This window comes from Diceros bicornis, chromosome 37, assembly GCF_020826845.1.
Source record: "Diceros bicornis minor isolate mBicDic1 chromosome 37, mDicBic1.mat.cur, whole genome shotgun sequence".
In the NCBI taxonomy this organism is placed as follows: domain Eukaryota; kingdom Metazoa; phylum Chordata; class Mammalia; order Perissodactyla; family Rhinocerotidae; genus Diceros; species Diceros bicornis.
The window spans coordinates 5,178,555-5,191,179 of record NC_080776.1 but is presented as its reverse complement, the minus strand read 5'-3'; the positions used below and the strand labels follow the sequence as shown (position 1 = coordinate 5,191,179).

The 12,625-nt window shown below is 34.9% G+C and overlaps 1 protein-coding gene across 4 annotated transcripts in view; it reads right to left on the bottom strand.

Annotated features, from left to right (window-relative positions):
• LOC131398997 (sperm-associated antigen 16 protein-like) overlaps nucleotides 1-12,625 on the bottom strand; it is a 598,225-nt gene that overhangs the window by 132,025 nt on the left and 453,575 nt on the right. Inside the window, exon 7 of one of the 4 annotated variants that reach the window (XM_058532947.1) lies at nucleotides 10,151-10,649. The exons of 2 other annotated variants lie outside the window; for them this stretch is intronic. In XM_058532947.1, the coding sequence (XP_058388930.1) occupies nucleotides 10,642-10,649 (8 nt within the window). In that variant the 3' untranslated portion in view covers nucleotides 10,151-10,641. Of the gene's footprint in view, nucleotides 1-10,150; nucleotides 10,650-12,167; nucleotides 12,212-12,625 lie in introns of those variants that run through there. One more of the 4 variants, XM_058532946.1, reaches the window with a different exon arrangement.

The following is a 12,625-nucleotide window of genomic DNA, read 5'->3' as shown; positions in this document are numbered from 1 at the left end:
AGCTTTCTTTTGATTAGTTTTAGCATAGCATATTATTTTCCATCTATTTACTTTTAACTATTTGTATCTTTAAAGTGTGTTTATTATAAATAGAATATAGTTAGGTCGTGTTTTTTTTTTAAATTCAATCTTATAATCACTGGGTTTTTTTTTGTTTTTTTGTGAGGAAGAGCAGCCCTGAGCTAACACCTGCTGCCAATCTTCCTCTTTTTGCTGAGGAAGATTGGCCCTGGGCTAACATCTGTGCCCATCTTCCTCTACTTTATGTGGGATGCCTGCCACAGCATGGCTTGATGAGTGGTGTGTGGGTCTGCACCTGGGATCCGAACCTGTGAACCCCAGGCCACCAGAAGCGAAGCATACGAATTTAACCACTACACCACCAGACTGGCCCCATAATCACTGATTTTTAATTGCTATATTTAGACCAATTATGTTTAATGTGATTATTGATATGGTCAGGTTTAAATCTACAATCTTGTTATTTATTTTCTATTTTACGGTCTCTTCTTCATTACCCTTTTCATCTTTCCTCCCTTTTTAAAATTAATTTAATATTTTTTATGTTTCCACTTTATTTCCTTTGTGGGTTTATTCTAAAACTCTTTCTCTTTTGTTATTTTTGTGAAAGCTTTGGGATTTTATGCTTACTTCACTTATAGTATAAGAATCTTACATAGTGACACTTCTATTTCTCTTCTTTTGGCCTTTATGTTATTATTGTCACACATTTTATATGTATAGATATTGTAAATCTGGCATTGTCTTACTTTGTCCATTATCTATCTCCTAAAGGATTTAAGTACGATGGAAAAGAATCTTACATATTTACCTGTAATATCACCATTACTGGTACCATTTATTTCTCTGTATGTATTTATATTCCAACTTCTGTCATTTCCTTTTGATTGCATATCTGAAAAAGTCATTATTTTGCCTTCAATTTTGAGAGGTTTTTTTTGCTAGGCATAGAATTCTAAGGTGACAGATTTTGTTTTTCTTTTAATACTTTAAAGATGTTGCTCCAATGTCTTCTCATACTGTTTCTGACAATAAGTTTGCTATAATCTTTAATTCTGCTCCTCTTTACATAATGTGTCTCTTTTTTTTGGCTTCTTTTAAGAATTTCTTTTTATCAGTGAACAATTCGATTATGATATGTGCTGGGATAGTTTTCTTTATATTTCTTATGTTGGGGGTACAGTGAGCATCTTGGATTTGTGGGCTTACATTTTCCTCAGATTTTGAAAACTTTTGGACATTATTTCTTCAGATATTTTTTTCTGTTCCCACTGCATTTATTTTAGGGACTCCAAATACATCTATATTATGCTGCTTGGAAGTTCTCCCAGCTCTGACTGGTGCTCTGGTCAACAGATCCTCTTTTCTGTTTGTGTGTCATTTTGGATAGTTCCTCTTGCTATATCTTCAAGTTCAATATAGTTTTCTTTTACCATATATAAATCCCATATGTTAATCCCATTAGTTTATTTTCCATCTCAGACATTAAAGTTTTCATATCGAGAATTTTGATTTGGGTCTCTCTTATAGCTTCTATATATCTACTTACCATTTTGAACATATGGAATACAGTCACAATAAATGTTTTTAAATCCTTCTCTGCTACTTTTAGCATCTGTGTCAGTTCTGTGTTGGTTTCAATTGATTTTTTTCCTTCCTAATTATGAGTGTGTTTTCGTGCTTCTTTGCGTGTCTGTTATCTTTGATCACAATGACAGACATTGTGAATATTACCTTCTTAAGTGCTAGATATTTAAAAAATCTTATAAATATTCTTGAGCTTTCTGGGATGCAATTCAGTTACTTGGAAATAGTTTAATCCTTTTGGGTCTTGATTTTAATATTTATTGTCCTGAATCACAGGACTGAAATAAATCCTTCCAAATACTCTACTTAATACCCCATGAATTTTGAAATCTTCTGGTCTGGCTGGTGGAAATAGGTATTATTCCTAACCGTGTGTGGGCATTGTGAACACTTTCCTTTAATCCTCACAGATGATTCTTTTTTTTGCCTCCTGTAGTTTCCTTATGTGCATGTCCTGATCAGTACCCTGATGAATGCTTACTCTATGCAAATCCCTGGAGAACCTTGTATATCTAACTTGTCTCCAGAGCTCTATTCTGTGAATTCTGGAAGCCTTGATATCCCTAAACTCTCATTTCCATCCTCTCACTTTATAGAGTTCAGCAAGTTCCATCTGGGCCACCCTTCCTTAACTTGTGGCATAGAAACTCTCTCAAGGCAGTAAGCTGATGCAAATGTAGGGCTCACTTTATTTGTTTATAGTCTCTCTAGGATTGCTGTACTTCATTTCCTGATGTCCAGTATCTTGAAAATACTTGTGTCATATATTTTGACTGATTTTTTGTTGTTGCTGTTATTGTTTCAGGCAGGAGTGTAAATTCAATCACTGTTCCTCTATCTTAGATGGAAACAGAAGTCAAGCACTATTTTCAAAACAAGAAATATGCAAAGGTCCATAAAACATAGTATAGGAAAATCAGTGTTTGAATGAATTGCTTATGGTAATGTCTATAATCACAGTTCCACATTTAGGTTGAAATGTAGTAGTTTCTCACTATTTGAAAAATCTTATTTTCTGAAGTTTGAAATGCAGCTATTTCAAACCTTTGGGTTGAAATAGAAGCATTTAAAGGAAAGAAAAGAAATTATTTTATTTGAAAAGTGGGATTCATGTCTATGTACTTCAGAAAACCCTGAAATCAAATATGAGCTTAAAAGGGAATAATTGAGAGTGATGTCAGCATCATGCAGAGTGAGTTGTTCCCTTTGTCTCTCCCCTCTAAGTTACAACCAATTGGACATCCATTGACCAACAGAGGATTCCCTACAGAATCCTGCACAACAGAATGCATAAGAGATCCAGGCATCTATATGGTTGAAGGCAGATGGACTGGACCCCCAGGAGGCAATGGAACTAGGAGAGCAGGCTGCTGCCCCTCCTCCAGCAGCAGCTCATGGATTAGAAGAATAAACATAGTCAAAATGTCCATACTACTTAAAACAATCTACAGATTCAATGTAATCCAAATCAGAATCCCAAGACATTCTTCACAGAAATAGAACAGAGAATTCTAAAATTTATATAGAACTGAAGACCCTGAATAGTCAAAACAACCTGAGAAAAAAGAACAAATCTGGAGGTATTGCACTCCCTGACTTCAAAATATACTACAAAGCTGTAGCAATCAAAACAACATGTTACTGGAAGAAAAACAGATACACAGATCAATGGAACAGAATTCAAAGTCCAGAAATCAAACCACACCTCTATGGACAGCTAATCTTCCACAAACGAGCCAAGAACATACAAGGGAGAAAGGAAAGTCTCTTCAATAAATGGTGTTGGGAAAACTGGACATGCAAAAGAAAGAAAGTAGACCACTATCTTACACTATACATAAAAATTAACTCAAAATGGATTAAAGACTTGAAGGTAAGACCTGAAACCATAAAATTACTAGAAGAAAATATAGGCAGCATATTCTATGACATAGGTCTTAGCAGTATCTTTTCAAATACCATGTCTACTCAGGCAAGGGAAACAAAAGAAAAAATAAACAAATGGGAATACATCAGACTAAAAAGTTATGGCATGGAAACCATTAACATGGCAAAGGAAACCATTAACAAAATGAAAAGACAACCAACCAACTGCGAGAAAATATTTGCAAATCAGATATCTGACAAGGGGTTAATTTCCAAAATATATTAAGAATTCATATAACTCAACAACAAAAAAATCAACAACCTGATCAAAAAATGGGCAGAGGATATGAACAGACATTTTTCTAAAAAAGATATAGAGATGGCCAGCAAACACATGGAAAGATACTCCACATCATTAATTATCAGGGAAATGCAAATCAAAACCACATTGACATATCACCTCATGCCCATCAAAATGGCTACAGTTAACAAGACAAGAAATAACAAGTGCTGGAGAGTAGGGGGAAAAAAGGGAACCCTCATACACTGTTGGTGGGAATGAACACTGGTGCAGCCACTATGGAAAACCATATGGAGATTTCTCAAAAAATTAAAAATATAAATATCATATGATCCAGCAATTCCACTACTGGGTATTTATCCAAAGAAGATGAAACCAGCAATTCAAAAAAATATATGCACCCCTACGTTCAATGCAACATTATTCCCAATAGCCAAAACGTGGAAACAACCCAGGTGCCCCATCAACAGTTGAAAGCATAGAGAAGATGTGGTATATATACACAATGGAATACTACTCAGCCATAAAAAAGACAAAATTGTGTCATTTGTGACAACATGGATGGCTCTTGAGGGTATTACACTGAATGAAATAAGTCAGACAGAGAAAGACAAATACCATGTGATTTCACTCATATGTGGAAGATAAAGAAACAAACACATAGATAAGGAGAAGAGATTAGTGGTTACCAGAGGAAAAGGAGTAGGGGGTGGGTGAAAGGGGTTAAGGGGCACATATGTACTGTGATGGATGACAACTGGACTGTTGATGGTGAACATGATGCAGTCTATATAGAAACTGAAATATAGTGAGGTACACCTGAAATTTACACAATGTTGTAAGCCATTATGACCTCAATAAGATAATTGTTTACACCAATGGGTAAAGATACATGCACCCCTGTGTTCATTGCAGCGTTATTCACAATAGCCAAGACTTGGAAGCAACCTAAGTGCCCATCAAGGGATGAATGGATAAAGAAGATGTGGTATATATACAGAATGGAATACTGCTCAGCCATAAGAAATGATGAAATCCAGCCATTTGTGACAACATGGATGGACATTGAGGGTATTATGCAAAGTGAAATAAGTCAGAGGCAGAAGGTCAAATACCATATGATTTCCTTCATTAAGTAGTAGATAATAACAACAATAAACAAACACATAGAGACAGAGATTGGATTGGTGGTTACCAGAGGGGAAGAGGGGGAGGGAGGAGGGCGAAAGGGATAATTTGGCACATGTGTGTGGTGATGGGTTGTAATTAGTATTTGGGTGGTGAACATGATGTAATCCATGCAGAAATAGAAGTATAATGATGTACACCTGAAATTTATACAATGTTATAAACCAATGTTATTGCAATAAACAAAAAAAAAAAAGATAATTGTTTTAAGAAAGGGGAATACTTAAAAATTGAAAATTCTCATCTTTGCTGCTTCATATTTCCTTATTTTATTTACCAGAAAATAAGATTTTCCTAAAGATAGTGCTGCTTAAGTAAATATCAAGTTCTATAAGGCATTTAGATAATCTTATATTTTAATTATATATAGAAAGACTATGTCATTACCATAGCTGAAATATACTATTGTACTGATACAGTCCCTGTACCTTAGACAAAAGAAGGCTAACACTGTTCCATACCCTGCACCATGTTTTAAAAAAAGGCCAAATTGATAAATATTAATTTTAGTTTAAAATATACACAGACATAAATGGTACACTATGATATAAAATTTTCAAAGAAATATTCAGCATGTCTATGAAATATTGTCAACATTACAGCACTGTGTATTAAGATCACAAATTTCCTTATTTTATACAAAATTATTCTCACTGATGTCTTTGAAGTGGGATAGATACTATGAGAATCACGTATGTAGTGAAAACTCTTCAAAGTTCAACCTTTGGGCTTGTTAAACTCAGTGAAATTCATATAAAACAAAATCCTGCTGTTATTTCTTTTTTAATTTTTTTAGCCTCCTAGGATTTATTTTACTAAGGTTTCAATATATTGTTGGAAATCATCATTTTCTTTCATCTCATTAAAGGTAACAACTTTCTAATAAACTTCCAAATTTATGAAGTTTTGCCCAAGCTAATTATTAAAATTGATATAGATATGGAATTTAAAATACTTAATATTACAAGGCACTTATCTACATTCAAAAAATTTAAAAACAGATTTAGTTATTTCTTCTCTGAATAAAAACAAAGTGCACAGATCTCTGTTTTTCATCCCTATCATTAGCTTTGGAAAATCTCCTAACTTCACATGTCCCAGAGTCTCAATTGTTGAAATAATGATACAGTTCGGCTGGCTCACAATGTGGAATACTAACTAGTAATTAATTTTAGACAAACAAAAGTGCAAAAGAGCATAAGAATTATATCTCACTCTTCAAATTAATTTATTGCTTACATTAAGCTATTAAACGTAACATTTTTGCAGTAAATATTTGCTTATTTATTCTGCAAGTATTTGCTAGGTTCTTACTGTCCATCGGGCACTGTTTTTTGCACAGTAAGTATATCAGAGACAAAAGGTATAAAAAGATTCTTGTCCTCATGAAATTTACACTTTGTTGGAGAGGACAGCCAATGAGTATGATCATCATTGTGCTAAGTCTTCCTAAAAAAATAAAAAGGTTATGTGACAGCAGACAACTCTGGCGGGGAACTACTTTAGATAATGTGGTCAGGAAACATCTCCCTAGGGAGGGGTATGTAACCCAAGACCTGTAGGACTATGGAGTCAATCATGGGACTAATCAAAGGATAAGCATTCCAAGCTGATGGGAAAGTGTATAAAAAGTCCTAAGATGTCACAGAGTCGAGATAGTCTAGGAACAGAAAGATAGCTAATACTGTTGAAGCACAATAGGCTGAAAGAGGTAGGTTGATTGGAGATAAAGATGGACACGTAGTCAGGAGCCATATCACAGATGCTCACGTGTGCCATTTTGAAGGGTTTGGTTCTATCATAAGTGTAATACATTGTACGCACAGAGTGACAGAATGCTCAGATTGGCATCACATCCCAAGATACTTCTTCCATTTTGTCAACCAACAGGTTTCATCATTTCGCACATCTTCTTATGAAAGTCAAAAATACCCATGGAGGACTTCATTTTTACTTTTTAAATATGTTTGGATTATGGTCCAAAAGGAAGCTCGGAACTGTAAAATACTTGAACAAATACTATGCAAATGGAATTAACAGAGCTGTTGTTAAGATGCTGCCAACGTTCAACAACACCACCCTTTCAAGTCTAATCTGCCAACTGAGTATTTTATGTAAATAAGTAGACTCCATTGGAAAATTAGTCAATTCAACACATTTTTGAATGCATGATAGTGTATCTGCTGCTCTAAGGGACACTAAAATGAATATGACAAAGTTTTCATCTTAAAGGAATTTAGAGTCCAATGTGAGGAAACAAACTATGAGACTAAATACATTGATAATGATAAATCTGAAAGTCAAAAGACATTTTCTTTTCTCTTTTCCAAGTTCTATCTTTGGCACTAATTTATTATAGGATCTTGATCAGGAAGTGACATTTGCCCTTAAGCAAACATTTCAGGATAAGCTTCTTTACCAAATGTTAATTTTAAAGTAAATAGAGGATAAGAGATCCCCTCATGATTCAGAGGTCAATATTTAGACTGCCGGTGTCAGCTTAAGTGCATGAGGTTGTTTCTTCTCACAGACTTTCTCTTTGTTGCAATTATTTTCTCCTGAATGAAAATCACCTTTTGAAGTACTTGGGAAAAAACTTCCTCTATAGCCACATGACATATTTTATCACCCCTCCCCCCAATAGATAGACTGGAGTACAGATCCTCCTCGACTTATGATGGGGTTATGTCCTGATAAACCCATCATAAGTTGAAAATATCATAAGTCGAAAATGCATTTAATATACCTAAACTACTGAACATCATAGCTTAGTTGAGTCTACCTTAAATGTGCTCAGAACACCTACATTAGCCTACAGTTGGGTAAAATCATCTAACACAAAGCCTATTTTATAATAAAGTGTTAATGTTTCATGTAATTTATTGAATATTGTACTGAAAGTGAAAAACAGAATGGTTGTGTGGGTACAGAATGGTTGTAAGAGTATTGGTTGTTTACCCTTGTGATTGCGTGGCTGAACGGGAGCTGCAGCTCACTGCAACTTCCCAGCATCATAGGAGAGTATCATACCAAATATCGCTAGCCCTGGAAATGATCAAAATCCAAAATTTGAAGTACAGTCTCTACTGAATGCATATCCCTTTGGCACCATCGTAAATCAAAAAACCATAAGTTGAACCATCATAAGTCAGGGACCATCTGTAATAACATGCATGCAATGTAATTCCTATGGTGTTACAATTTGTAGTTTGATGTAGAGTGGATTGAAATAGTTTTGCAAAGTCAAATGTATACTAAATTTACTATATTAAATAAAAATGCATGCTTCAGAAAATATAGACATTTAACTAAATAGTAATGCAATTTATTTAAGCAACACAAACACACATTAGTGCACACACACACAATTCTATGTTCACTAACTCCAGCTGGTATAACCAAGCAAAGAAAAGGCACAGATCAAAAGGAAATAATCTAAAACAGAAATCTATTACTGTATTTGGGGCTGTGGGCTTAGGCTGGTGATTTATTTTCTTCTCTAAAAATCTTGTTCATGTTATAATGTTTTATAAGAAAAACTTTTCAAATGTCATTTCTCTTCAGGAAGATCATATTAGGTAGTTCCTTTTATTGTGATATGCTAGCTTACTTAGGATTTTCATGTTTAAACTGAAACAAATATATTTCACTTTCTATATATTGCACAGATACCCTAAGAACATAAATGTCCACCATTACAATTCAAATTTAAAGTGGGTTTTAAAAAATTTCTGAATTGTTCTCAGAAGATATTGTATTGAAAAGGCAAACGTCCAATGGCTGTATTTATGACAGCACTCTCTTTCCATAAGTGAAAAATCTGTTGAAGGGTTATTAAATGCAATTTTTAAGAATTTCTTCTATCATTTTAATGACAAGACACCAAATTTTAGACACTAAGGTAATCTGAGTAGTTAATTTGTTGAATCACAAATTTTAATCAAAAAAATCAGTAACATTTTCATGTAGTACTCTCTTGCTGTTTAAAAAAATATTACTGCCAAAAAAAAGGAATAAAAAGTCCTATACTATTCTTGCATGCATGGCAGATAATGAAAAAACCTAAAAGCTAATGGTATATCTAATGGCACATAAGTACACAAAGAAGAATGCACACACACACTCTTCAGACCCTTGCTGTCTTTTCTTATATTCATTAAGCCATAATTTCTCCATTGTTTACTTTTAGAATAAATATAAATGCCACTCACTTATTTGCAGTCACACTGATTCTTCTTTCCAGCCTTAGGAAGATAAAACAGTAAGTCTTGGAATGATCTGATTGTTCCTACATCATTTTCTACCAGGAATGCCTTTCCAGTGCTTGAAACAGTGCTTGGAACCATTTTGGTCATATAGTGGTTAGTCCAACAAGTATTGTTTTTTTTGTTTTTGAGGAAGATCGGCCCTGAGCTAACATCTGCCAATCCTCCTCTTTTTGCTGAGGAAGACTGGCCCTGGGCTAACATCCATGCCCATCTTCCTCCACTTTATATGGGACGCCGCCACAGCATGGCTTGACAAGTGGTGCATCGGTGCACGCCCGGGATCCGAACTGGCAAACCCTAGGCCGCCGCAGCAGAGTGCGTGCACTTAACCGCTTGCGCCACCGAGCCGGCCCCAATCCAACAAGTATTGTTGAATCTAATGTGCTTTATCGTACTATAGAAGGATAAATATTTCTCCCTCACTTCCTTCGTAAACATGTGCAGAATGACCTATAATCAGACTCAGTAGGAAAGACCAAAATAATTTCAATTTTTCTTTTTTATGGGTTGTGCACCATAAAAAAATGACCAGAAAGATTCAAGGGATAGATGACTAGTTGGTTCCAATAGGTATCTAGATTAAATGATAAGTTATTATATCCTTTTCCTACATAAGGAAATAATCATGTGACCCAATCTTTTTATAGCCTCTACTGAATCTTTGAACAAACCAAAAGCCATAGAGGTTTCATAATTGTTTCCTTGGCTGCTTATGGGCCATTCTGTAGAGATTTCTTGAATTTTGAAAGTATCTACAGTCAGATTTGCCTGCCATAGACCAGAGATGAGTGCCTGGTTTAAACTGTAGTCGTTATCATCAAAGTATCATTTAATCTAACCTAGATTACAAATACAGTCTTTTCCATTATTTGCTTAATAGAAACTCAACTAAAATTAGTCAGAGATAATTTGCATTTTGCGTAAAGGAGAAGCAATTTGTCTGAGTCTTCTATTGGCTGCTCAAAATGATTAAATATATCTTCTCAAAAATAAAGTCTATTGGCAATTGACCAGGGACTCTAAACACTTCCATGCAAATCATTTAATTTCCCTAAGAGTCACATTCTTCTTGTGGCACCAAATTTTAGATTCAGCTGGGCTTGATATGTGTTACAGGCAGAGCAAATAAAATAGCTATACTTTTGTTCTAATCTTGACGCCTTTTCTGTAGGCTCCTTTTTCATTTCTAAAAGTTTTCTGTCCTTGTTAATTATAAAGGGACTCACAGTCAAGGTCTTTAACATATTTCATGATGTGCTTGAGAGTTTTCTTAAGTGTATTTCTTGTTCATTTATTTATTCACCAAATATCTCTTTAATACATACCAAGCATTGTGTTAGGCACTAGAGATAGGGCACTAGACGAAATGGACTGAGTCTTGGCATCCATGGAACATGAACTCAAAATGGATCATAGACCTAAATGTAAAATGAAAAAGTATAAAACTTCTAGAATATAACAGGAGAAAATCTAGGTGACCTTCGGTTTGGTGAGGACTTATTAGATACAACACCCAAAGCACTATCCATGAAAGAAAAAAACTGATAGGATGGACTTCATTAAAATAAAGAACTTCTGCTCTACGACTAGCATTTTAAGAGAATAAAAAGATAAAACCACAGACTGAGAAAATATTTGCAAAGGACTTGTATCCAAAATTTACCAAGAACTCTGAAAACTCTACAATAAGAACACAAAGAACCCAGTTAAAAAATGGGCAAAAGATCTGCACAGGTACTCCACCAAAGAAGATATACAGAGGGCAAATAAGCATGTAAAGAGATGTTCTCCATCATATGTCACCAGGGAGCTGCAAAGTAAAACAATAATGAGGTACAATTACACACCTATGAGAATTGTTAAAATCCATAACCCCTGACAACAGGTAATGCTGGTGAGGATGTGGAGCAACAGGAACGCTCATTTTTTGCTGGTGGGAATGCAAAGTGTTTTAGACACTTTAGAAGACATGTTGACAGTTGCTTAGAAAACTAAACATACTCTTACCAAATGATTCAGCAATCACGCTCTTTCTTGTTATCCACCCAAGGGAGTTAAAAACTTATGTCTACCCAAAATTCTGCACATAGACGTTTATAGAAGATTTATTCATAATTGCCAAAACATAGAAGCAACCAACATGTCGTTCAATGGGTGAATGGATAAACAAATGGTGGTACATCCAGACAATGAAATTTTATTCAGCAATAAAAAGAAATGAGCTATCAAATCATGAAAAGATATGGAGGAACCCTAAATGTATATTACTAAGTGAAAGAAGCTAGTCTGCAAAGCCCACGTACTGTATGATTCCAACTCTATGACATTTTAGAAAAGTCAAAACTGTGGAGATGGTAAAAAGATTGATGGTTGCCAAGGGTTTAGTAGGATGGAAGGAGGGATGAATAGGTGAAACACGGGAATTTTAGAGCAGTGAAACTACTCTGTGTGATGCACAACGATAGATACATGACATTATGTATGTATCTATGAAAAAAGCATAGAACTTTACAACACAAAGAGTGAACCTTTATGCAAATCATAGACTTTAGGTAATAATAACATAGCAATATCTGGTCATTAATTATAACAAATGTACTACACTAATGCAGATGCTAATAACAGGGGAAACCGTGTAAGGGAGTGCAGAGGTGCAAAGGAAGAGTGGGGGAGAGAGAGTATATGAAAATTATCTGTACTTTCTGCCCAATTATTTTGTAAATCTAAAACTGCTCTAAAAATAAAGTCTATTAATTAAAAGAAAAAATCATTAGAAGATCTATGGGCAGGGGCAGGGCATCCTAGGCAAAAGGATTAGCAAACACAGCAGAAATACACTTGGCACGTGCAAACCAGTGTGGCTGGAATGCAGAGGAGAGAGGACTGGATGGATGACGTCTGTGAGGTGGATGCCGTCAGGAAAGCTCTCAGAGGCCATTCATTCAAGATGCAATGGGATGGGTGGTGAACATGAGGTAATCTATGCAGAAATAGAAGTGTAATGAAATTTATACAATGTTATAAACCCATGTTACTGCAATAAACAAAAAAATTTAAAAAAAAAGATGCAATGGGAAATCATTCTGGGGTTTTATATGGGATATTTGATCTGAATTCCCCAAAATCCATTTGGCTCTTAGGAACAGCATGGATTTCAGGATATGTGTGGAAGCACAGGCAGGGAGGGGGTTTAAGCAGAAAGAACAGTTAGGAGGTGGTTTCAATAGTCCAGGCAGCCATGCACATTTCGGTAGTTTAAATGTTTTGCAACTCAGTTTCTTGTTTCTAATTCTAATAGATGTCACTTTGTGCTTAATTTTTAAGTATGGACTCAATAATGCTTATAAATTGTTCATAGACCTACTTTAATTATACCCAGGATGTCAGCGAACTA